Source organism: Bombus vosnesenskii, unplaced genomic scaffold (genome assembly GCF_011952255.1).
Source record: "Bombus vosnesenskii isolate JDL3184/JDL3185 unplaced genomic scaffold, Bvos_JDL3184-5_v1.1 scf7180000013295, whole genome shotgun sequence".
Taxonomy (NCBI): Eukaryota; Metazoa; Arthropoda; class Insecta; order Hymenoptera; family Apidae; genus Bombus; species Bombus vosnesenskii.
Genome location: NW_022882946.1, coordinates 3,834,108 through 3,857,286, shown reverse-complemented (window position 1 = coordinate 3,857,286; position 23,179 = coordinate 3,834,108). Strand labels below are relative to the sequence as shown.

At 39.4% G+C, this 23,179-nt stretch overlaps 1 protein-coding gene and 1 long non-coding RNA gene across 3 annotated transcripts in view; one reads left to right on the top strand and one right to left on the bottom strand.

Moving 5' to 3' along the window:
- The window catches only part of LOC117233473 (protein expanded-like), a 122,684-nt gene that overhangs the window by 49,125 nt on the left and 50,380 nt on the right, over positions 1 to 23,179 (bottom strand). Inside the window, 2 exon segments of the mRNA XM_033493823.1 lie at positions 9,137 to 9,232; positions 9,235 to 9,292. Of these exon segments, the coding sequence (XP_033349714.1) occupies positions 9,137 to 9,232; positions 9,235 to 9,264 (126 nt within the window). The 5' untranslated portion in view covers positions 9,265 to 9,292.
- Positions 21,139 to 23,152, top strand: LOC117233476. 2 transcript variants are annotated; one of them, XR_004493330.1, is made up of 3 exons: positions 21,139 to 21,470; positions 22,677 to 22,839; positions 23,066 to 23,152. It is a non-coding gene; the product is annotated as an uncharacterized LOC117233476 (long non-coding RNA). The 2 variants fall into 2 exon arrangements; XR_004493329.1 differs by lacking the exon at positions 21,139 to 21,470 and adding an exon at positions 22,199 to 22,345.

Below are 23,179 nucleotides of genomic sequence, written 5' to 3'. Positions count from 1 at the left end.
TGACCAATATGTTAGAAAAACAGGATAAAATCAAGTTGAAATAAATAATGCATTTATCGAGACACTATATTGGAACGGAACTTTGCTCATATCTTTTTTTGAACAAATAAAAATCTAAAAACGAATAAAATATTTCCTTTAATATGCTATTTTCCTAAAATACTAATTTCTATACTATCATACTATTATACTAATTCCTATACTAATTTCCTTTAATATACTATTTTATTTATTATAGAATATATTTGTCTAAATAATTTTCTTTCGTTTATTTCATTCCCATTTGCATATATCTCTCTAAATAATTCTTTTTATTATTACTTAAAGCTACAAACCCAAACCATGAAATGCGCTATCGCTTTCATCGATAATCAACTTTATCATTCGCGTATACCAAAATTTTTATCACTTCGGAATTCTATTACCATTTCCAGATCTCTCTAATCACCGATGTAAAAATTACGCGGAAACGTATCGTTCTAACAGTGAAAAATTTTAGCGGAGCAACGTCGAAAGAGAGAGGCGGCCAAGCTAATTGCAAGAGAGGAAAGAGAAGAAGCATCGTCGGAGAAACCGTACGCGGAAATGTTATTACAATTGCTGCAACATTTTAAGCACTGCCCCCAGGGAAAAGGTGCCTCATAAATGCTCGGCGTGGAATGTACGCGCCAAGGTAGAAGAACAATTTATCGCCCCGTATCGAATATTTCGAGTCGCTCGACGCATTCCAGCGCCGATCTTGTCCGCACCAAATCTCTACGGGCCACCATAAAATATCCTCTGGAACAGCCTGTCGGTTCAGATTTACGGTCGATCCTATCGGACCCGCGATTTCGTCCATGGTCGTCTTCCACGGACGATAGATTCGCAGGACTGACAAAAATATCGTCCGTACGAATTTTTCTTCCTACAAGAATTACGTAATTTACATCGTTGCTGATAAATATTTATCCACTCGTCCACGATTAAGCTAACGTTATTGACAAAATTGCACGAGTAGCAAGTATCGAGATATGTGTAATTTTGCGTGCCACATTGGATTATTCGCGTAGTAGTGACACACATATACGAGTACGAGTGTGTGGAAGTATGTGCGTGCACAGCGTCTCGTAAAACAGATGAATGCAATTGTTTCATGGGTAGTGTGGTGTAGAAGATGCTGAGACAAAGAGAGTGCTGAGACGCGTGCAAATTTGTATCGACGAACATCTTGTAAATTACACATTAACGCTAGAACTACCACATCAGTCAAATTGACTGGCTTTACAATTTTATTTTAAAATTCCTACTTTGTGTTATATTTTTTTTTCGCGATGGTGTAATGACTTTCGCAACGATAACTGAGAGAATAATATAATAAATTTTATTTTGTTTTTTATATATTCAAACTCTAAAATAATTTTGTATCGAGGCTACTCATACCAATAGCAGTCAAAATGACTGGTACTTGTCAAAGTGTATGATAAAAGGGTCCTGCGATCAATTTATCGAACCCCAATTAACCAGTTTCCTCGTTTTTTAAATTTTTACCGCGTATCATTCGATATGATGATATCAGTTATCAGGAAAATTCCGGATCGATCGCTAGTTCGCTAGATGCTAACGCTAGAAATATCACACCAATTAAAATGACTGGTTCTACAATTTTATAACTGTCAACCCTCGTTTAGGGATGATGGTCTCAGACGGATTAATAATACCAAAAATGTACTACATAACGTGGAATTGATTCTGTAAGGAAATCTGTAATAAATCAAAAAATAAAAATATTCTATTATTACGTATTTTTTAAGGACCAGTGATTTTGACTGGTTTTGGTAGAAATAGCTTCGTGTTAACTATCGGTAGTTCTAGTGTTAAATAAATCTAAAACTATTTTAATATCAATTCTAAGTATAATCTGAGTGCTCCTATATATTTATTTCGACGATTAAGATCCACAATTCTCAACAGCAAGACACAGATTTTTACTACTAATCGATTTTCTTGTAGAACACGGCGTTGCGTTCGATGATAAACGAAATACAATGCAGCGATCGAACGTATTACAGATACTGCGATATCGAAAGTCGAGGACTTGCGTTAAACAATGGAGTTAATATTATTAATATACAGGGTGGTCGGTAACTGGTGATACAAGCGCAAAGGGAGTGATTCTACGCGAAAAAAGAAGTCGAAAATATAGAATAAAAATTTTTCGTTCGAGGCTTTGTTTTCGAGAAAATCGACTTTGAATTTTCGCTCGGTACGCGTGCGGTGCGTTATAACGGATCTTACTGTAGATCGTTGTCTCGATAGAAAAATAAAAACAAAATTTGTATTCTATATTTTCGACTTCTTTTTTCGCGTAGAATCACCCCCTTTCCGCTTGTACCACCAGTTACCAACCACCCTGTATATTTTATATTATTTGACATGTTCTACCGTCGTGAACCACGTATTCTCGAGAAACAAGCAAAACGAGCAACTAAGCGTAAAATCATACGTCGATCGTCCACTTACGACAGAAATTCCACGGTACGCTCTCCCGATCAGATGGAATGAACAATGAGCGACGTGTTTTTCCATCGGGACAGAAACTCGCTCGAACGATCAAACCGTCCCTCTAATCGCCGTTTCAATTATCTACGTAATTATTATGCTGACGCAATAAATTAGTATCGATACCGAACGTAAACGGAATAAGATAAGAATCGGCGGCGATCGTTCGAGAAATATGCCGTAGAAAGCACGAATAGCAAACGGCAGGACATTTATAGTAGCACGAAGAATGGGAGGTTTTAATTCGAACGCGTATCTTTTATCGCGTGTTCTGTAACAATGAGTCGATTTCACGAGCACGTAAGCGTTTCAGACCGGAAAAATGTTTTATCCTCTGTCTGTCGTTTCTCATCGTTGAAGAAATTATCAGAGGAAAAATGAAAGATACGTCGAAATTACAGACGAGCTACGGATATCGAGTTAACTCGCCTTTCTTACTCTTAGTTAACAAGATAATTATACCGTGTTTGGAAAAAGAAACGAACGTTCTTTCTTCCATCTCAATTTCCCTAGCGTTTATAATTATTTTCCCACTTACTTGGCCAATCACTCGCGCACCATACGATCCAAGCTGATTTACCAGCTGACCCATATGTATCAGGTCGTCCGAAAAGATTCTTTCGTTTTATAAAGAAACAATGGATGCGTAACATTTTCCGATTTATGTTATTTTATCGAATTACGTATGATCCATTTTGTTCTATCGAGATAAAGATCGCAACGTTTGATAGATCAGGTTTCATGTTTGTATAAAGATGCATCGTTGTAAAAGACGTGTCTGTAAAAGAAAGACACTTTCCGGACAACCTAATACAAGCGATAATCGAATATCTTTATGAATATCCGGTAGGATACGAAAATTGCTATCGGAAAAATTGCACTTTGGGTGATCGATGTTTTGTAATATAATCATCGATCGTAAACATAATTCTTGTACAATGTTAGTATATTTAGTATACTATTGATATTAACATACATATTTTCGCAAGTAACATAGTAAACCTATTAGTTCGTTGGCAACGATCGTTCTATAGGATGGTTGGTAATCGATAGAAACAGGGCCAGAGTGGTTCTACGGCTCGAGACGAGGCGAAGCTCAAGAATGACAAAATAACGCCGAAGACTTGTTTTTTTTTTTTTTAAATAATCGAATTTCAAATTTGCCACGTGTACGAGAATTCGGTCGATTCTCGACTGGGCGAGAACGAACGATTCATCGACGCAAAGTTATTCCACATGCGAAAATAAGTGGAAATCCACTTTGTAATTATTACATCCACGTTTATGGTTATCCTAAATGTAACGAGCGTTACGAAATGTCCGTGGAATGAATTTTCGATACGAAGGAATACCTATCTATATTCTACTCTATAGAGTACAGTAAAAAATCAAGAAAGATTCAAAAAACGGAAGAAAAGCATTGCGATGAGTTACCATTTTCTTTATATTACCGATATTTATGCAAATATTCTGTTATCACGTACCGTATAGCTCCGTTCGAGTCGCAAAATTGATACGTACACTCGAGCAAACTTTCCGATGATCGGCGTAACGAGGATAAAATCCAGGCCTGTTGATTTCGCAGCAGGCTACAACGCGGGGCCACGCAGGCAGAACGAGGAATTTCCTTGGCAACCGGGAATTCAGATTCGTCGTTACAAATGAGCCTGGCTATAATTAGTTAGATGGTATCGTGTGAGAAGGTGTGCTAGAACGCTGCCGGCGCGGCGCGGCGCGGCGCGGCCCGACGTACCCGTAACCGCGTGTACGCTCCGTGTAGATGGTTTGTCTAACGACGCGAAAAGGCAATAGCCTCGAACGAGCAAATCGACATCGCTGCGGAAACCTTGCCATTGAAACGTTTACCGCCGCCGCCTTTGCCTGTCTACTCTACTACGCATTCTACGGTGACGCCACGTTACGAAAACAGAGACGCTCTTTCAAGCTCGTGAATGAATCTAAAATAATCTTCAAGCGTTCGTGGAACGAAACAGGGTACGAAGGAATCGTGACTGATATTTCTGATTGCGAGATACGTTTAAATATTGTAGGCTCGATCGAGTTGAGATAGAATGGTGAGAAGTGAAATTAAAGAATTTAAAGAATTGAAGAAATTAAAAAAAAAAAAAGAATAGATACGTGTTCGTTGATCTTCGTTATATCGTCGTATAATACGAAAAGCATCTACTCCGGCTCCTAACGAAACGAATATTCGTAAATATGCAATTCAATCTCCAACGAAACGCAATTCCCAAATACGTAATTCTGAAATGATCATTTTTTATTGATCTCGTCGGATACCTCGAAAAATACGATAACTGATAAAAATTGTAATATACGCGTATCGTAAAACGTGGCAAATCGACGTTATTAAACCAGTTAGAAGACTTCTATATTTAGAACGTATACAAAAGGAGCAGCTCGTGATAGGAAGTGATCTTAGGAAAAAAAAAAAAGAAGGAAAAGGGAAAGAAAGAAATCGATAAGATACTATTTTCACATAGTTCCATGGGAAGTGTCGTAAAGAAGAGACGGCAAACACGAGCAAGGTTACTTCCTCCGCATTCTCGAAAAACGCAGACTCGCGCTAATGAGCTCGTTACAGAAGCGGCATTAGGAGATGTCCGATCTCTTGTAAAACATCCCACGATCAGGACTTGATCAATGAAGTCCAATGTGCTTTGATTGTAAAAAGTGGCCGAGGAAACGTTCATTCTTGCAATTATGGCAGCAAACGCGAATAACGTAGCAAACAGAGTTGCACGAGTATCGTTGCAAGAAACGCGTTATTTGCGTGGGACGAGTAACGTCGTGCATCGCAGCCGAAGCTAACCATTTGACGTTAAAAATTATTCAACGAAATGATCAGTAAACGCTAACCTCACCAAACCCGGTCAAATGACCGCTTGCAAAAGTTTATTTAAGATTGTACATTCGTTGCCATTTCTTTCGTTCGTCTAACTTTACGTAAATTCTTACAGCATCTAACTAATCAATTTCTCAATTTTTGTTAATATAAGATAATGTGAATATGGCGTTTGAAATAGAAACGAGATAAAATGACGGTAGAACATGTCAAATAATATAAAATATACAGGGTAGTTGGTAACTGGTGGTACAAGCGGAAAGGAGGTGATTCTACGCGAAAAAAGAAGTCAAAAATATAGAATAAAAATTTTTCGTTCGAGGCTTTGTTTTCGAGAAAATCGACTTTGAATTTTCGCTCGGTACGCGTGCACTTTATCGCGTCTCGTTATAACGGATCTCACTGTAGATCGTTGTCTCGATGGAAAAATTAAAAGAAAACAATTTTTATTCTATATTTTCGACTTCTTTTCTCGCGTAGAATCACCCCCTTTCCGCTTGTATCACCAGTTACCAACCACCCTGTATATCGAGCTCCGGCGATCTGGATCACACGAAGATTTTAGGGGTAAGCGACAAGCTTCTTTGACTCTGTCCACAGCCCTCTTGTCAGAGGACTGTCCATCACCCTGTCTGCTAAGTAGCCAAATCCTTCTAGAAAATCCTTATTATCGCTTTCCACGTGCCACGGGACAACGTGAGCTCGAGAGTCCTCGAGTCATCGGCCCCGTGCACGTGATCCTTCGCGGCGGAAAACAGGAAGCGTCGGGCTCCTTGTCGGAAACCCCGAAACTGTAACATCCGCGACTCTTTGTTAAAATCGCGGTAGTCCTCAAGACTGTCACCGCTCAAAGCCGCTATCGAGCCAAAATTCTGATAACACGTTTATAGTTTAACACCATCGGCGATAGAGAATCCTTGGAAATAGATGGACGACACACGATGCGTCCACCTTGACACGTGCTGCTGCTCCTCTATAGAGGGTCTGGCGTTTTTGACAAACACAATCGTAATTTTAAAAGATCAAAATATTAGGTTGTTTTCGTTTCATGAAGAAACAATAGACGCGCAATGTTTTTAGTTTTATATTATTTTGTCGAATTACGTACGATCCATTTCGTTCTGTTGAGATAAACATCGCGACATTTCACAGACTTGCTTTCACGTTTGTGTAAAGGTGCACTGTTGTAAAAAAACACGTTTGCGAAAGAAGGACACTCTTCGGACAACCTAATATATTTATTCGATTAAATTACAATATATGAGAAACAGAAAAAGTATTTGTGTTAACAAATAAAAGAGAAAATGAGAAATGTCTGGTTTGTAAACTCGCAGACTGTAATTGCAAATTTTTACCGGTGACGTGCTTAGTAATTGGCAAAGGCTAAATTGAGGATAGAAACGGTTAAAAATCCTATACTTGTACAGAAAACGTCTACGTTACAACTTTAAAGATAAGCTTTACCGAAAGATTATTTCATTCGCTGTATATATGTCCGCTGCACTGATCTAGTCTGCTAAAATACGAATTTGTATTAAAATATTATACGTATCGAGTTGTTACTTTCATAGCTTGTTATACGATACTCGTTGGCTAACTCTAACAACTACTTGTCGCTATTTATTCGATAGACGATAAACCAAAGCAAGAGGGGACGGTAGATGAAAGGAAAGACGATTAAAAATGAAATTAACACGTGGTTATTTACGCGAGAAGCATTAGTCATGTCGTCGGTTAAACGCCTAAACACGATATAATCGTGTATCTTACGAATCGTTAAGTAAAACGCACCATCAAACGAGCCTTTATTCCGGCAGATTTAATCGGCAACAACTCTTTTAATTGCAATCACAGCTCTTTTGGAACGATGATGAATCGCGCATATACATACCGCGTGCGTCATTCGTGTAAACACACGCCTCCAAACGAGATCACTCATTTTTCACGAGCGTTGAAAAATTTACGAGGGCACGCGTTCTACCGTGAACCGGAACGAAACACCAGTGTGAAAATACAAGTTGAGTTATAACGCATTCTTCCTTAACAACTTTTTAGTAGAAAATCAGAAGATCGGAACAAAATTTACATAACGAATCTCAAGTTTTTCGCTATACAAATCTTATAACATCGTATGGTAACTTATCGAAAATATCAAACCTAATATTTAATACGAATGAATAAAATTATCAACAGATACGTGTACGATCCACGTTTGTCGATTTGAGAGAATATGGAAACTACCGCAGTCGTAGCAAAATTGTACAAACATATACGTATATCGATGATCTTAAAATATCGAGAAAATTGAATAAAAGATATTTACGTTATAAATTTCTAGCGAAAAGAAAACAATTTATCCATAAAATATTTAACGAGAAATAAATTATAAATTTACCGATATATACCACTTATTCGACAAATTTATCGACCAACCAAAAACTTTTTCCATTAGATGTTCTATTCTACATAGTACCAGGTATTCCTTCCGAGTCTCGCAGCCTGCCGGTTGTAAATGACTTTTAAGAAGGACAAGACAGGTGCGTGTACCTTCGCACGCCTTAATATATCAACTATACTATAGTATACACTCGGGGTCTCTCACGGATCGGTTATTCCGCATTTGTACACCCACGCGCGTCGCGGATGTAACTAATCGCATTCCACGATTAGAAAATCCGGGCGTGTCCTCGACAGTACGATGCACATGTTCCGATAAACTCTGGTATTTCGCGGGCATGTTCTATGCGTTTCCGCTCTGGCCAGAGGACGGAATACGATCGTAACAAGATGCTACGCGTCGAACGCCGGTTCTTTTTCCAAAAATCCGACTCGTTGTTTTAGTTTCCACGCACGCTATGGGTTGCTGGCAATTGGTGCGCGACGAAACGTAGCGTAACGCGATCGCCAGAGATGTTCTTTAAACAAACGAATATTCGCTTGTGTCGATAGAAATCCTGCTGACTACGATGCTAGTTCTTTGCTTCGTCAATTTGTTTGTAGCGTACAAAGATTGACACTATTAAGATATCTGTACGATATAGACAGATATAGATCGATTAGAAGATGATCCTACATGCGGAAGTAAGTCGAAAACGTAGAATAAAAATTTGTATCTTGTCAATTGAGAGTTAACATTAATATATTATAATACTAAGACAATTTTTATCTCTTCCGACATGCTACTTTTTCCAACGCATCCAAGCAAAGTTTCGCTGTTAACGTAAATTTCTTTCCCCTGGTGTTATTATGATAATTGTTGAACGAAGCATTTGAAAGTCTATGCGTATTTCTGTACCATTGCTACTTCGTTTTTAACGGTAAAAGATCTGTACGAAAACCTAACAAGCACCCTGCGCGCGTCATAAATAATTCAAACGCATGGATTAATAATATTCGTAAAATCGATCAGAAATACATACGTGAAATCTATCATTTTTCCGATATAAAACGCAGATATAAAGGAAATGCATCGTGTTCGAGACCGACGAAAATTATAATATCGTTTTGGAATCTGTACGAGCTACCAGCGTCGACGTTATCGTTTCTCATCGGAAGATAATACGGGAGAGCTGCGTGGAAAATAATAATAACTCGGAATTACGCAGGTATAACGGAACAAGAAGAAAACGGTTATGTACATATATCGCGTGCTGAATATGCAGCATTGTCGCCATGAATTATTCGCCTCTGTTTACTCGTTTATTAATTTAACTCGGTTGAACCACTCACCTCAACGACGAAGTAAAGAGGATCACCAGGAAGGACTTGAACGGCGAGGTAGCGGCTGGCGGACACCAGGGGTTGAAGGCAGGACCGCGCAGCCGTGACACCGCTACCACGCATGCTGCATGCTTCATTTCGTCGCCGCTACGCCCAGCGTCCTCACTGTAATCATATCAGTAAAAAAAGAAAGATAGCTGGTTTCACGTAGTTGTTCGTATCGCAAGCCACCATCGAATAATTTCTAAACGCGTACTTTTAACCCTCCGCCTGCGACGAGGTATAACGTACCCTAACGATTCTGAAATAAAAGTACATATTATCGCTTTCTTGTTAAATATGTTTACAATTAGCGTTACGATATCTTTCTCCTGCGTTGCGCTTCTGTTTCGGCAAGCGCTAAGCTACCGGGGTACTAAATGCAGGCTACACGTCACATTGTTTGTTTTTCGTACGAAGGTCACAGGAGAAAGACACAGGGGATGAACACGTTCTTGTTGATTTTCGAATTTTTATTTATTCTAATTTACTTTGTGATTCTAATGATTTTACATGAGATAGCGTAACTGAGAACGGAAGCAACTTGCTAGATTCGAAGATGCGTCTGTTAAAAATAACTGATAAGTTGACAACAAGTTTTGTAGAAGCCAAACGTACGATTATTGTCAAGAGAAAATACGCTTTAATATCCTCGATATTTTACTATTACGATTACGAAAAATATTTTCTATATTTTGAAAGTTATGAAAGAATACGTGTCCAGGCAAGAAATTTAATATTACGCTAAAAAATTATACGTACAGTGCATAACATAATTAGCGAGTTTCAATGTCGAGAGTAAATCGATTAACAAATCATTCTGAAAGCCCCTGCAAGTTACGAACTTCTGTTTAAACGACATCGTTGTATAAGCAAATGTCACGTTGCTCGCACATCCTTTTTCAAGGTAGCACGAAAACCTCGCATTATCCGTATATTTAAAAAGAAATCAAACCGAAATATCATGCAAAAAAAACCAGCGGCGATATCAACAAACCATACGAAATGAAAAATCGATTAAGTAGCCAGGTAGCGTCACCGATTACCGAACAGATCCTCCGTAACGTTCTTCGAAAATAGAGAAGACGACTACCGGGATTACTTGACGTCAGGCTATTAGAGCAAAGAATCACGTGGCAACGAAGATAACAATGTACGAAAGAGCCGAAGGGATATGCAAATGGAAACGGTAACCGGTCGCACAAATCACAGTGGCATTTCCAGAGATTCCAGCCGGTAGAAACGACAGAAAGAAGAAGAAGAAGAAGAAGAAGAAGAGGAAGAAGAGGAGGAGGAGGAGGAGGAGTAGGATGAAGAAGAAGAAGAAGAAAAAGAAAAGGCAGAGAAAGAAGAGGAAGAGGAAGAAGAAAAAAGAAAAGAGAAAAGACGAAGGAGAAAAAGAAAAAGAGCGAAGCCTCCGCATACGGTGCACAATACGTGTGCTGCATCCCTTTTTGGATGTTGGTCCACGGTAAATCACAAAATCGCTCCCGGCATTACCCTATTTTCATCTCCGTGGAACAAGAGGCAAGTCGCATGGACGGAGAGCCGAGAAACGGATGGTCTCGCTCGCGCCGCTCATAAATCGGCCGGACAATAAGTCGTGCAAAAAAATGCCACGCGGAGTGCATCAGATCTACCGTGGAATTTCAAGCCCTCTGGAACCGATTAATTGTTTCGATTTCCACGGAACCTCTCCTCGAGAGCATTCCATTGCGATTATATATTTCATATTTTATATATGTATCTTATATTTATATATGCGAAGTTTAACGAAACGTTATTACATTTTTCATTCGTTATTGCTTTTCCATAAATTTGTATCTTTTTGCTATCGTCGAAGTATGCGGTTTTGCTTCTTGATAATTCTAGCTGATCGTTACGCGTTTATTTATAAAACAGGTGATATGCAAAAACGCGAGAAATATATGATATTAATTAAGATTTAAGGACGCGTCAATTGTGAGATTACTAGCAACGCTATGGGAAGTCGGGTGTGACGTGGTATTGTTACACGTTATACTGTTCAATGGAATATAGCCTTGTTCGAGTACCAAGTAAAAAAACAAATGGCAGGAATTAATAAAAACGAAGTTATCAAACTTCAAAGAAAGAAGGAGTAATCTTGCAATAATTTCCTTGCAACGAATATTTAAACATATCCTGCTGGAAGAATCGCAATTCCAATTTCCGCCTTGGAATAGGTTTCTTCGCGAATTCCCCAAAGACTTATCGATCCTCGAACAAGAGGAACAACAGAAAGGAGAATCAGCTTTATAAATAATTTCCGTGTAATCTTCTTACAACGAACGTTTAAAAGCACCCCGACAAAAAGATCGCAATTTAAATTTCCATATTTCAACAGATTCTTCACGATCCCTCTTAAAGACACAATTTGCAACATTGTTCCAGCTACCCTATTATTATATATACTAAGCCCGCGTCTCGAAACGGTTTTTCTTCTCCCCTCCTCGGCTTGGTTATTTTGGAGTCGTCCCATGATTCGACCAAGTCGCCACGGTAATCGACGAAATTGACTAATGGACGATCCGCGAGAGAGCAGAAAGGAGGAGAAACCATCTACCCGCGGAGGGATGATCGATGGGATCCATTACCGAGAGACGCGTGCAATCCGCCCACACCCCGAGGAGCCTCCACGTTCTGTCCCTTTTCCTCGATCCTCTTCCCTTCCCTCCCCCTCCCGCCATAACCCACCACCCTCTTCTCATGGTCCGTTCTTTTCCTCGTACATACATACATATATGTACTCGTAGCCAGAGTTGTCTATTTCTCTTTCTCAGGTGCCTCTCGGTTTGCAGCACGTTGATGCATTTACTCGCTTACCGGTATAACTGCCGCGCCATTATAAAAGCCGGTCTCTCCTTCTCCCTTTGCCTCTCCCTCTGCCTCTCCCTCTTGCCGCCCTCTCCCTATCCCCGTTCCAAACTCCTTTTTCTCTCTTACCCTTCTCTACCATCCCTCTTTTTCTCTGTCTCGTATCCTTGTTGCTCTCTCGGCCGTTCTTGGACCCCGATAGCCAATGCATTTCGCAGCCGTTCAACCTGCGTCCCTGTTGCATTCTCCTCGCGATCACCGACCCCGTGTACCGACTTCGAAGGAAAATCACGGAGAGTCAATTTTTGCGCGTCAGGCCTACGGATCTCTGGATGCTCGATGCTCGATGCTCGATGCTCGAGAAGAGGCTTCGAGTTGCGGATAGGGGATGAACCGTGTTTGTTGCGAGTCGTGATTCATGGCTGTGGTGAAATGGGTGTGGGGTAATATTCTAACGTCCAAGTGTCGGATCTCGAGAGGAGAAAAGGTGGAAATTCGAGTTATCTCGTACGAGAGCACGTGCTCTTACAGAACGATTTTTCGCTGTTGGTCATAGCATGTTTGTACGTACAATGTTGTCGAATCTTGCCGAATTATTTAATGTATGCGAATTTATAAACCTATAACGGATGTTCAATTTTTATATCTGCAAACTTTCTCCTCTTACAACGTTTTCCATATTTGTACGTGTCGTTTTCTCGGCGAGATTATCTACGTAAGAATGTTGGTATGGGGAAACAAGAAGATTCAAACGTGTTTTAAGTAATTTGGACAAATTGCGCTTTTGAAAGGATTAGAGGCAGCGAAACAGTTTGTAAGGAACGCCAAGATGGCATCGAATCAAGCACGATATGATATTAATTCTACGTTTATCTATCTATGCTTTCCGCTGCACTGATCGATATAACGCTTCACTTTCTAAAAATCAATATGATGTTTTTTGTAATACATTACTAATTACCCAAGCGTCGCGGTGGCCGGACTGAGAAGACTATCTCAATCCCAATACATCGATGATAGTCATTTTTAATCGAATTATAACAGACATTCCTTACGGACTCGCACAGTTATGCACGATGCTTTAAGCTCGTCCAACCCTCGTTTATATGTACTAACGCTAACGCGTACGCTGTTACGAAGACAAAATTACAAGCAAAATTCGTCGTAGTGATATCGACAGTTTCTCGCGAATATCTCGGAAAGTATGGTCGATCGACGGTTGCATGTAGAGGAAAAAATGATTCAGAATGTCGAGCTACGCTAATATATTCATATTGATTTATCACGGTAATTAAAATTCATCCTCCTTTATCCTGGGAACTAACTATAACATACATACACGCGCTAGTAACACGCAAAAATGCAAAACAACAACTCAAAGATTGCAAAAATTCTTGCTTCTGGAATAATTACGTTTTCGTATATCTCTTAAAAACAATTGAACGAATCGATCGATCGCGTCACATAAAAGCTGATCTAATATTAAAATTGTTACTATCGAAAATTTGTCGAACTGCCTTCGTATACTGGCAAATGTCGCAAGATACTTGCGTTATAACGAAGCAAACGCGAAGCAAAGAAACAACGGAGGCAAAGGTGGCGACTATCCAAACCATAAGATTCTTCCATTCGAAATGGCATCCTATAACGAATGCCATACGCGTTACGAGTCTTTTATTACCGCCACGTCAAACGATCTAGGATGTTTTACAAGCGACACCGGCGATCTTTGTGCCGGTACCGATCTCCGGCAATTAACTCGTCGTCGGACATCGGTATGCAGATCTCGATCGCATCGAAGAACGTACTCGAATGGCGGGTGGATTACCTTTTTCCCTGATCGCCAGCGTGACCACTCATGGCGAATTTGAAAACAGGGCAAAGGATCGCACGGATCGGCAGGGATGAAAGTGGAGATCGACGGAGCATGCGCACACGCACAGAGAGACCGATATCGACGACGGGAGCGCCGCGCCGCCGGCGCGGCGACTGGTTTTATCGTTCGGCGAAGTGCGACGTGCATGCACGTAGGAGGCGGTATATAAACAATGTGAACTACATTCCACCGGCATGAGTAACCGTGTTTTGCGCACTCTCGCCACTTCTCGTCCTTTTCAGCGCGTACAAATCTAATTACCTAGCAACCTACCTATCCGAGGGTACAGAGAACAAGCGTCGGATAATCTTCTGAACGGCGACGAAGATAAAGTCGATGGATATTATTGGAAGATTTAAAAATCTTGTCTTCGTTATGATATTAAGAATGACGCGACAGGTATACAGCGAGGAGATATTACTCTGTTCTAAATGGCGAATTCAGAAACGGCAACGCTGTTAATAGAATTCAGTATTCTCGTTGTATCTTTTCTAAGGAAGCAATATCATTTCCTGTTATTATGCGGCGACAGATAAATCTGTTGATAATATTCTTTCAAAGGTGTTACGAGTCGAAGCAGAATACGCGTAAATGTACGCGCTCTCGATGCAATTGCTTTTAATCTATCGAAGTTATTTTTAGAGATCTGAATTGGAAAGTCTGTTGGGAAAAATGACTGGAAATTGGGGTAATTTGGAGCGAACCGTGTTTGCGAATGTATAAATACTGAATTTATATCGTAGCCAGCGCCCGTGAAATGTGCAGAATTTCACGAATTTCCGGTTAGGCGAGTGAGAGTGAATGTGTCAATCCGGACTGAAGTCGTATGCTGATTGCGAGTCGTAGTCGACTCGAGAGAGTTCTATTCTATAATATAATATAACGATGTATAATTATTTCGAATAGTTTTCGCTGATTCGTGAATGTAATATAAAGCTGAATTTCTTTAAATAAACAAATTTACACACTTTTTACGCCGTTTCGCTACAGACGAATCCTTGATACTTGTCTATTTTCTCCACTTATTTCAAGCCGGACTTTTAAAATATATAAATCTGTGCGCTTCGTGTCTCATTTTATAACAAACTAATTTTTATGAAAAATATCATTCCACCTACGTATCGTAATTTATATCGACGTTAAAAGTCACGATATTCCTATACTTCTTCCTCTCTGTCTATCTTTTAACATACGTTTTTAACATCTACTCTATCAAATATCGCATTCTTTCAAAATCCGACACGCACGCGCAATTTTCAAGCGCGTTCGTAACACATTGAATCTCGATATTTCAGTGATCTCCAAATAACACGTTGCAGGAAATAATCACCAACCAGCAATAACAGTCTCGTATTATCGAGGTGATTAGCCGATCGATCGTTTCCTTCGATTCGTTGCGTAGCTTCCCGGCAGCGTCTTCTAGCTAGCAGACCGTTACCCGGCATTTAGCAACGATTCATTACGATCGCATCTCAATACGGCCGCGTATACGAGTACATACAATTTTATCCAGACCTAATTGTATACTAATGAAAACATAACATCGTAATTTGCGTTCAACGCGTCGCTGGTATAAGATTATTTAAGCTACTGTAAACTCTATAACATAGTCTATACCGACGAACAATTGTTCGCAGACAGGTGTTCGTGGTCAATCCGCGTACGTTGTCCGCAAAAACATGTACGCACGTAGATACATTGTTGTACATTAGCTGACGATATCGTTGCCTGATCTATGGACAATTATCCGTGACTCTGTCAGTGTGAACCAGGCTTAATTCATCATCTTCTTTCCATTTCTTTCTTTGTTTTGCGTAGCAATCTTAAATCCATTTCACGCCAGATACATATGTACTTTCTAAACTTTCTTGTACATGGTAGGTTAAGGCTAAGAGCAAGGAACTTTAAATACGCGTAACTTTCGAACCAATGCAACTCTAGACTCGAGACTGTTATATTTCGTCTATATTCATCGAGTGATACGTCGGGTTTTCGTTCGAATTTAGGGCGCGTAACAATTCTTCGTTTGAATTAGCCATCGTTTTGTACAACAGAGATTATATTTACAGGTACGAAAAATTACTTTTACAAAGTTTAACGAACAACCGTGGTGTTTAGACACGCAAGATGCAATTGATAACGTTCTTGGGTTCGATAACGAATCCACTTTTACTTTACCACGAATACTTTTAAGCACAAAATACGATTGCTGGGACGCTCGGTATAAACTGCACGATGTGTAACTTTCCAAGGCGATCGCACGAATAACAGACTGATGAAAATTGTCCTCTCTTTACAATTGCGTTCGTTTGTCAAATACTCGTTAGAAGCACCGAGAAAGTTCCAATCGCCGTTACTGGGCAGTTTCTGTCTGGAGTTTGATTATTAATACAACGTGTGTCCCATTATATTGGCACCTCCGAGGTAAAATCACACGTGGCTAGGCCCATTCTTGAAGCCGTATGCCGCAATAACCACGTTTCTAGGGAGAACCATACAACCACTCCACAGCTCCGTCAGGCAAAACGCCCACCCCGTGACTGTGGCTGCGTTCGGCGACCAGTTGTGTCGCCTCCAGCCCAATTTCACTATCACAAATCTCGAACAATTACAATCAGACTGAATGACAACAATTGCTTAATTACGGCTATGATAGAATCTAGGCTAAATTTCAAAGAAAAATCGAAAATATGGAATACAAATTTAAAAATTTGAAAATTTAAAAATTTGAAAATTTAAAAATTTTAAAATTTGAAAATTTAAAAATTTAAAAATTTGAAAATTTGAAAATTTAAAAATTTAAAAATTTAAAAATTTAAAAATTTAAAAATTTAAAAATTTGAAAATTTGAAAATTTAAAAATTTTAAAAATTAAAAAAATAACGTTAATCGAGACAACGATCTACAGTGAGATCCGTTATAACGTACCGCACGCTAATTCAAAGTCGATTTCCTCGAAAACAAAGCCTCGAACGAAAAATTTGTATTCTATATTTTCGACTTCTTTTTTCGCGTAGAATCAGCCCCTTTCCGCTTGTACCACCAGTTACCAACCACCCTGTATATATGATAGTAATCAGAAAATGGAAAAAAGAAATTTAAAAAACAGTGGTGGCCCGAGTCGAAGTTTCACCCAATAATTTACTAATTGGTAGTATATTAGAATTGACTAGTTACGAGGTACAGGTTACGGACTTGTTTGTGACAATCTTACAATCTTACGTCGAATAGGATAATCAGCATTCAATACGTACAATTTACGTCAACGTTTCATTTGGTTTATTATCAAACTTGTTATTATAATACCTACGCTAGAATTCATGAATAGATACTAACGACGTGTAATTAGCGACTTGTAAACATGTAAACTTGCCAAATTACAAGTCGACTGATTATCCCGTTTCGCGTGAGACTGTAACATTCTAAAGTAGAAATATATGATCCGTGTCAATTTGTAACTTGTCGTTTGCTAACGTTATTTATTAATAGGTAAATCGATAAGTTACAAGTTGTACGTTGTAAATCTCCGTTCTACGATTTCATAATTTCCCGTCAAATAAGGTAATTAGATAATATATAACTTGTAAAATTTTATTTATTTCGTTACCAAACTCGTTAAAGTCACGCAATGATGTTTTTCGACGCTGCTTTTTAACTTGTAACTTGTGATTTGCGATTTGTAACATCTCGCTAATACATACAGACAGTGTTAATTTCAACTGTACGAAATGGCTCGATATTTTCTAACGTATCTAGATTCGGATAAATAAAGTTCTACATATGGTAGATCGAAATGCACGAGAAACTCGCTCATTTATATCGAGATGGATCTAATCTAACGAATGATTTAATTTAAAAGCATTTAACGATATCGCTGTTAGCGTCTGAAGAACGAGAACCAGTACGTCTCTTATGTCATTCGAAACTCTATAAGCTAGGTAATTACACGTACGTTACGAGAGGAATGTGGCTTTCCCAACTTTTCCTCTTCCTGCTTCTACACGTTCATCTTTCGCTGTCTTTGTAAAACGAAGCTATCGAGCAACACAACGAGAGATGAACACGAAACAGACAGGAAAACGATCGAAAGTAGTCGTCCACTCGAACGTTGATCGTTAATTCAAACAGTGTTGTTTAATCAGCTTAGAAAGTTGCTCGCGCTCTACTTTAATACTTTGCTATACACGCGCGCGCTTTGCTCATCTTTTTCTAAATTCTTTTTGTCTCGTAACGATAACGCATAGGTGGAGGACAAAATAGCGTAAGAACTTGCCGTGGAGAGCATTAACGAACACATACATGCTGTTAGGATTAGGCCATGGTTACAATGGATTAGCTCAGGTACGGTGTTTTTCATGAACTAACGTTCTAATGGATGACGTCAAAACAATGAAGTATACAAGATTCTTATGAGAATAAGTACTTACGTTGCATGCATTTCTTTCTTCACGTGTTTCATTCGTCGAAGCACGCATCCACTGAAACCATAGCCTTACTCATTACCTGTGATGCACCAACAGTATTATTTACAACATTTTCAATATCGTTCATGCTACAATAATGATATATGCAGAGTATGTAGAGGGCATTTAACTATAAGAGTATCAAAGTGTTGGTATAATCTCGTTTAATACGTTTAATACCAGTTCCGTATATGTCTTTTCCATCTTTTCCTTAAAAAAAAAGTTGCTATTATTTTAAACGTAACGAAACATTCGCGTACGTTCTTGAAGCAACAACCCAATAATCATATCCATTGGTAAAAATAATAATTCTGCCACTTTTCGTTAACGAATCGCTTTCACTTAATCGATCTACCTGATGTTACAAATAATTTCATTTTAAAGTTTAAGATAAACGTTATCTGGCATAGTAGATGAGATACGTAAAATTCAGCCAGCAGTCAATCCGTTAAAAGATGCATCGACTGTATTCGTCCTACGCGCTTCCGTCTTTCTTCCCTCGTCATCTCTCTCTCTCTCTCGCTCTCTCGCTCTCTCTCTCTCTCGTTCTCCTTCCACCCACGGCTCGATGAATGCATCATGCGTGCATGCAGTTCGCCGCGCATTCCAGTAAAGTCCCTGATCTCCTGCCCTTGCGGTTTAGCATTCTCGTTAAGTCGCGCTGGAATGCTTCTCTTACGTATTTGCGAATAAATCGACGGTTTTATGAATAAATCTCAACGGCAAATTGCAGCGGCTACGGCAACGACGGATGATTAGATCGTAATCGATTTGATCCGTGGAACAACCTGTTCTTAATTGCAAAATAATTTCTACTTAGCGACGGCTTGATACGGAAAATTTATTATTGTCGTGACAGGAATCGCGGCTACGGATTGCCCCGTTCCAACCGCAGGTAGATCCGCGACACTGAAGCCTCTGACGCGACAAAGAATGCGCGCGAGAAACGCACACCGTCGACGCGGTCGGCCCTGACCAATAAAATATCGTCGTGCAATGAATATCTGCCGAAATAGCCAAGTGTTCTGTCACGACTATCGCCAATGATAATGCGATCTATGTGACAGCTGACTCGTATGTTAAAATCAAGCGAGAATTATTCCAGCGGTATCCTAACTATTGGAACGCGAAGAACGTTTGATGCATATGCGTGTTGAGTTACGATTATACGCGTGTGCACAAATGAGTTGTAACACAGAGTGGCCCGCCTGAACTGTTAGATACCGTTTTCCTGCAAACTGTAGCAGACATCGACTAATTCTTTTCTACGTTTTAACGGTACAAGGAAATTGATCGCTACGAAGCGCGAGGAATTTTTCTGTCACGACTACAAAGGGATGCAAGAGGGCGGCTCTCGTTCTCTTTGACGCAATGTCGTATTAATTCCCGTTTGTTAGGACAGTTCTTAGAAAATTGAATAACATTCGTTCGAAGCATCTTTCGTTATTTTGCATAATCGACGAGTGGCGACGAATGGAAAATGTAAAGGCAGGCTCGAGCCAAGGCGCCAGACAGTAATTAATTAAAGCAGATATAATTTCAAAGACATTCGCAAAAAACGCATTACCACGGTGAATTCTGCCTATAACTGTGCGTCCGTGACAGCGTATGCGCTAGTTATAAGATAATACTATTGAGAACGTAAAGCGAATAGGTGAGGAAAATTACGAAGAAGCAAAAGAAGAAGAGAAAGAGGAAGACCCATAGGTTACGACTGAATTTATTTCGACGATAATCGTAAGAGTCACCCGCGCTCTCCCGGATAGGATACAGGGAACGCGGAAGTGCGTATGTACGTGCGCGTTGAACGCGTAGCTTTATAGCTGCGAACGTTCATAAACCGTGGCTCTGCAAGAAGCGCTCGTCGTGCAAACAACGCATCCTATGATAGCACGCAGGAAATGCTTGTCGCCAGTATTGTAAATACTCTGACAGACCTATATGATATTCGATATCTATGGTCTTTCGCTTAATATTTGCCGTATACTTTTACTGTAATCTTTATAGCGTAACTATCTATAGCAGCAATTTCTCGCGTGACTTTGCGTAAAGAAAAATCCAATAACGGGATATGTCGGAGAATGTTGAAAAAGAAAAATTCTGCCAATTGATTAATAAAGAAATAGAAGTTTAATGCCGCACACCCTAATAACAGAGTCACGTCGATAACACGAATTATTAATAATAATACGATAAGATATGATTAGCTTCTATATAAGTAGGTATACCTGTAACTATATATATTCTTAATTATTTAGCTGTTTTTACATTCAGATTTTTGTTTTCCTATGAATTGTTTATCCCTAACTTCACTCTACTTGCTTTTCATTAAACCGTTAATAACAGATACCGTTGACTAAATGATTTCCTGTTAATAGATTTTCGAGTTCAATTTGACGATGCGCTTGTTTATGTAGCGTAATCCACGTCGTGATCACGATACACGTGGTATCTGTTTGACAATTTTGAAGTTTACGACCGTAGCAAACGACAAGGTGAAGTACTTAAAAAATATGCTTTTAATACCTTTCTTAAAGCAGGTAGACAGATCGTTGGCTGTTTCAACGATAATCACGCAATGCGTTTTTATTTATCTTTATTTATGAGGCAGTCCTTAAGTAATTACAGTCGAAGAACCGAAACTCTCCGATAAAAATCGAATCTTTGCTCTTCGCTTTATCACGCGTATCTCTCTTATCTATCACCTAATCCTGAATACTTTAACCGTTTCTCCCAACAATTTAGTCGTCGACGGACTTCGACGATCTTATTAACAGCCAAGTCTACGCTGACAGGCAATTGTCCGCGGACACGTGAAGCAGCCGATCAGTGGCAGACAAAATTCAAGTGCAGGAACAGTTCGCGTATAAAAGCTACGTCCACACTGGCGGATAATTGTCGACAAGCATACGTCATCCGGGGAAAAGTCTCGAATGACACGACGCGGTATTTGCGTGTCGAAAGTGAAAATATTTTTTATCAGAGAAAGTGAAAAAATTTTTTTATCGGAGAAGTTTTCTTATTTACTTGTGTGATGTTGCGGATATTGTGACATACATGTACATATACAGTTACCGACATATGTATATGCTAATTCGAACTTCGATGGTACACAGCGAAACCAGTGACGGTATGTTTAACGTGTTTAGCGAATATTTTCTATAATTGACTGTCTCTATAACGCCATGCGAGTTATAAATTTCGATATTTTTCATCGAACAAGAATAAAAACTTCTGTCAAACGTGTAAATGCATGTACTACGATATACATACATATTATACGAAGCACACATACATAGAACCGAGTGATTTTACGATATGTACGTGTGATAATAAATAGAAAATGCAGCATGTCTTAATTGTACCCCCCTGGCACGACTTGTATAACTTAGATACATGTATATGTATTTATTGAATTGTAAATGAATTATAAAGCGTCACGTTATGCCTAAATCCGGTTTCACACAGAGATTCGCGAATCGTGGTAACCGAGGGTGGTGAAGCCATCTCCAGAAAGGGTGAGAGATACGTTTGGGGCTACATCGATGATTGGTTGTGATCGCGCAAGTACGTAATTTTCTTTCTCGTCGAGTAAGAACATGTACCATACATGTTCGTAAGTAAAAGTGAGCCAAAAGATCGGTCAGAGCCACGTCAGCGCTCTAGCAGTTTTGTCAGAAGGTGTCAATGTGGAGCCACATGAAGTTTAATGGTCCATCTCTATATTCCTATATCCGTGATATGCGCAAAGATCGAAAGAAGCCTTCTGGAAGGAATACGAATCTGATTGGTTGTTTCTGGCAGACTCGATACAGTCGTGAAGTTACGCGCGTGTAAAACAGTATAACATCGGGTGATAATGAGCGACACAGAGCAACAGTATCTTCTTTGCCTGTTGCATCTCACGAGACTTCTTTCCATCTCCGAACTCCGTACATATAATCAGTTTCTATCATACGCGTATCGCGCTGCGCGTATCTTCGTGTGAAACCGACCTATCCGAATGTAGAACTGTTTTTATCCGAATATCACAGCGCTATGTGCATATTGTACTATTGGGTTGTCCGGGAAGTGTCTTTCTTTTACAGACACATCTTTTATAACGACGCATCTTTATACAAACATGAATAATAATACCAACAATCAATAATATAAAACGGAAAATGTTGTGAAAGAAATCCATTATTTCCTTATAAAGCGAAAGAAACTTTTCAGACGATCTAATACTTTAGCGTAATAGTGCCACCAAGCAGCCTATTTACAACTTATACAGTTTCCATTTCTCAGGTTAAGACAAGGAACTAAATTTTCTAACGACGTAAAATTCTTATTACAGAAGGTTAGGAATGAGTTCGTGCAAAGGATACGAACAGTCGATTCTCGCAGACGAAGAAGAATACGAACAAATGATCCCACGGTAATTTCAATGAGCATCAAAATTAAAGTCCAAAGAGGGAGACAGGGATTCAACGAGATTCGTCGGTGTCCATGGAGATTCGGTAAGAGTAGAGAAAGAATAATCCTGGTAAGACCTATAGACAAATCGTCGCTCCAGTTTCAATCTGCTGTATCTCCGCTGCTTTGTAAACTAAGGAAACCGAGTTTCGAGTTTACGAGGTTTAACACTGTCGCGTGGAGTTAGGAATTACAAGAACTAAACGTTTGTTGCTCTCTAAGCAGAATTTTCATCGTGTTACAATGAATTTGTATTTGCATTGAAAACAGCAGCTAATCTTAGAAACTAAGAGGACGAAATGGCGAGAGGCTGTTGTTGCGATCGTTACGCAAATGATATCGACGCTGAATGTGTCGAAGCCAACGATGATTGAAGACAACGTG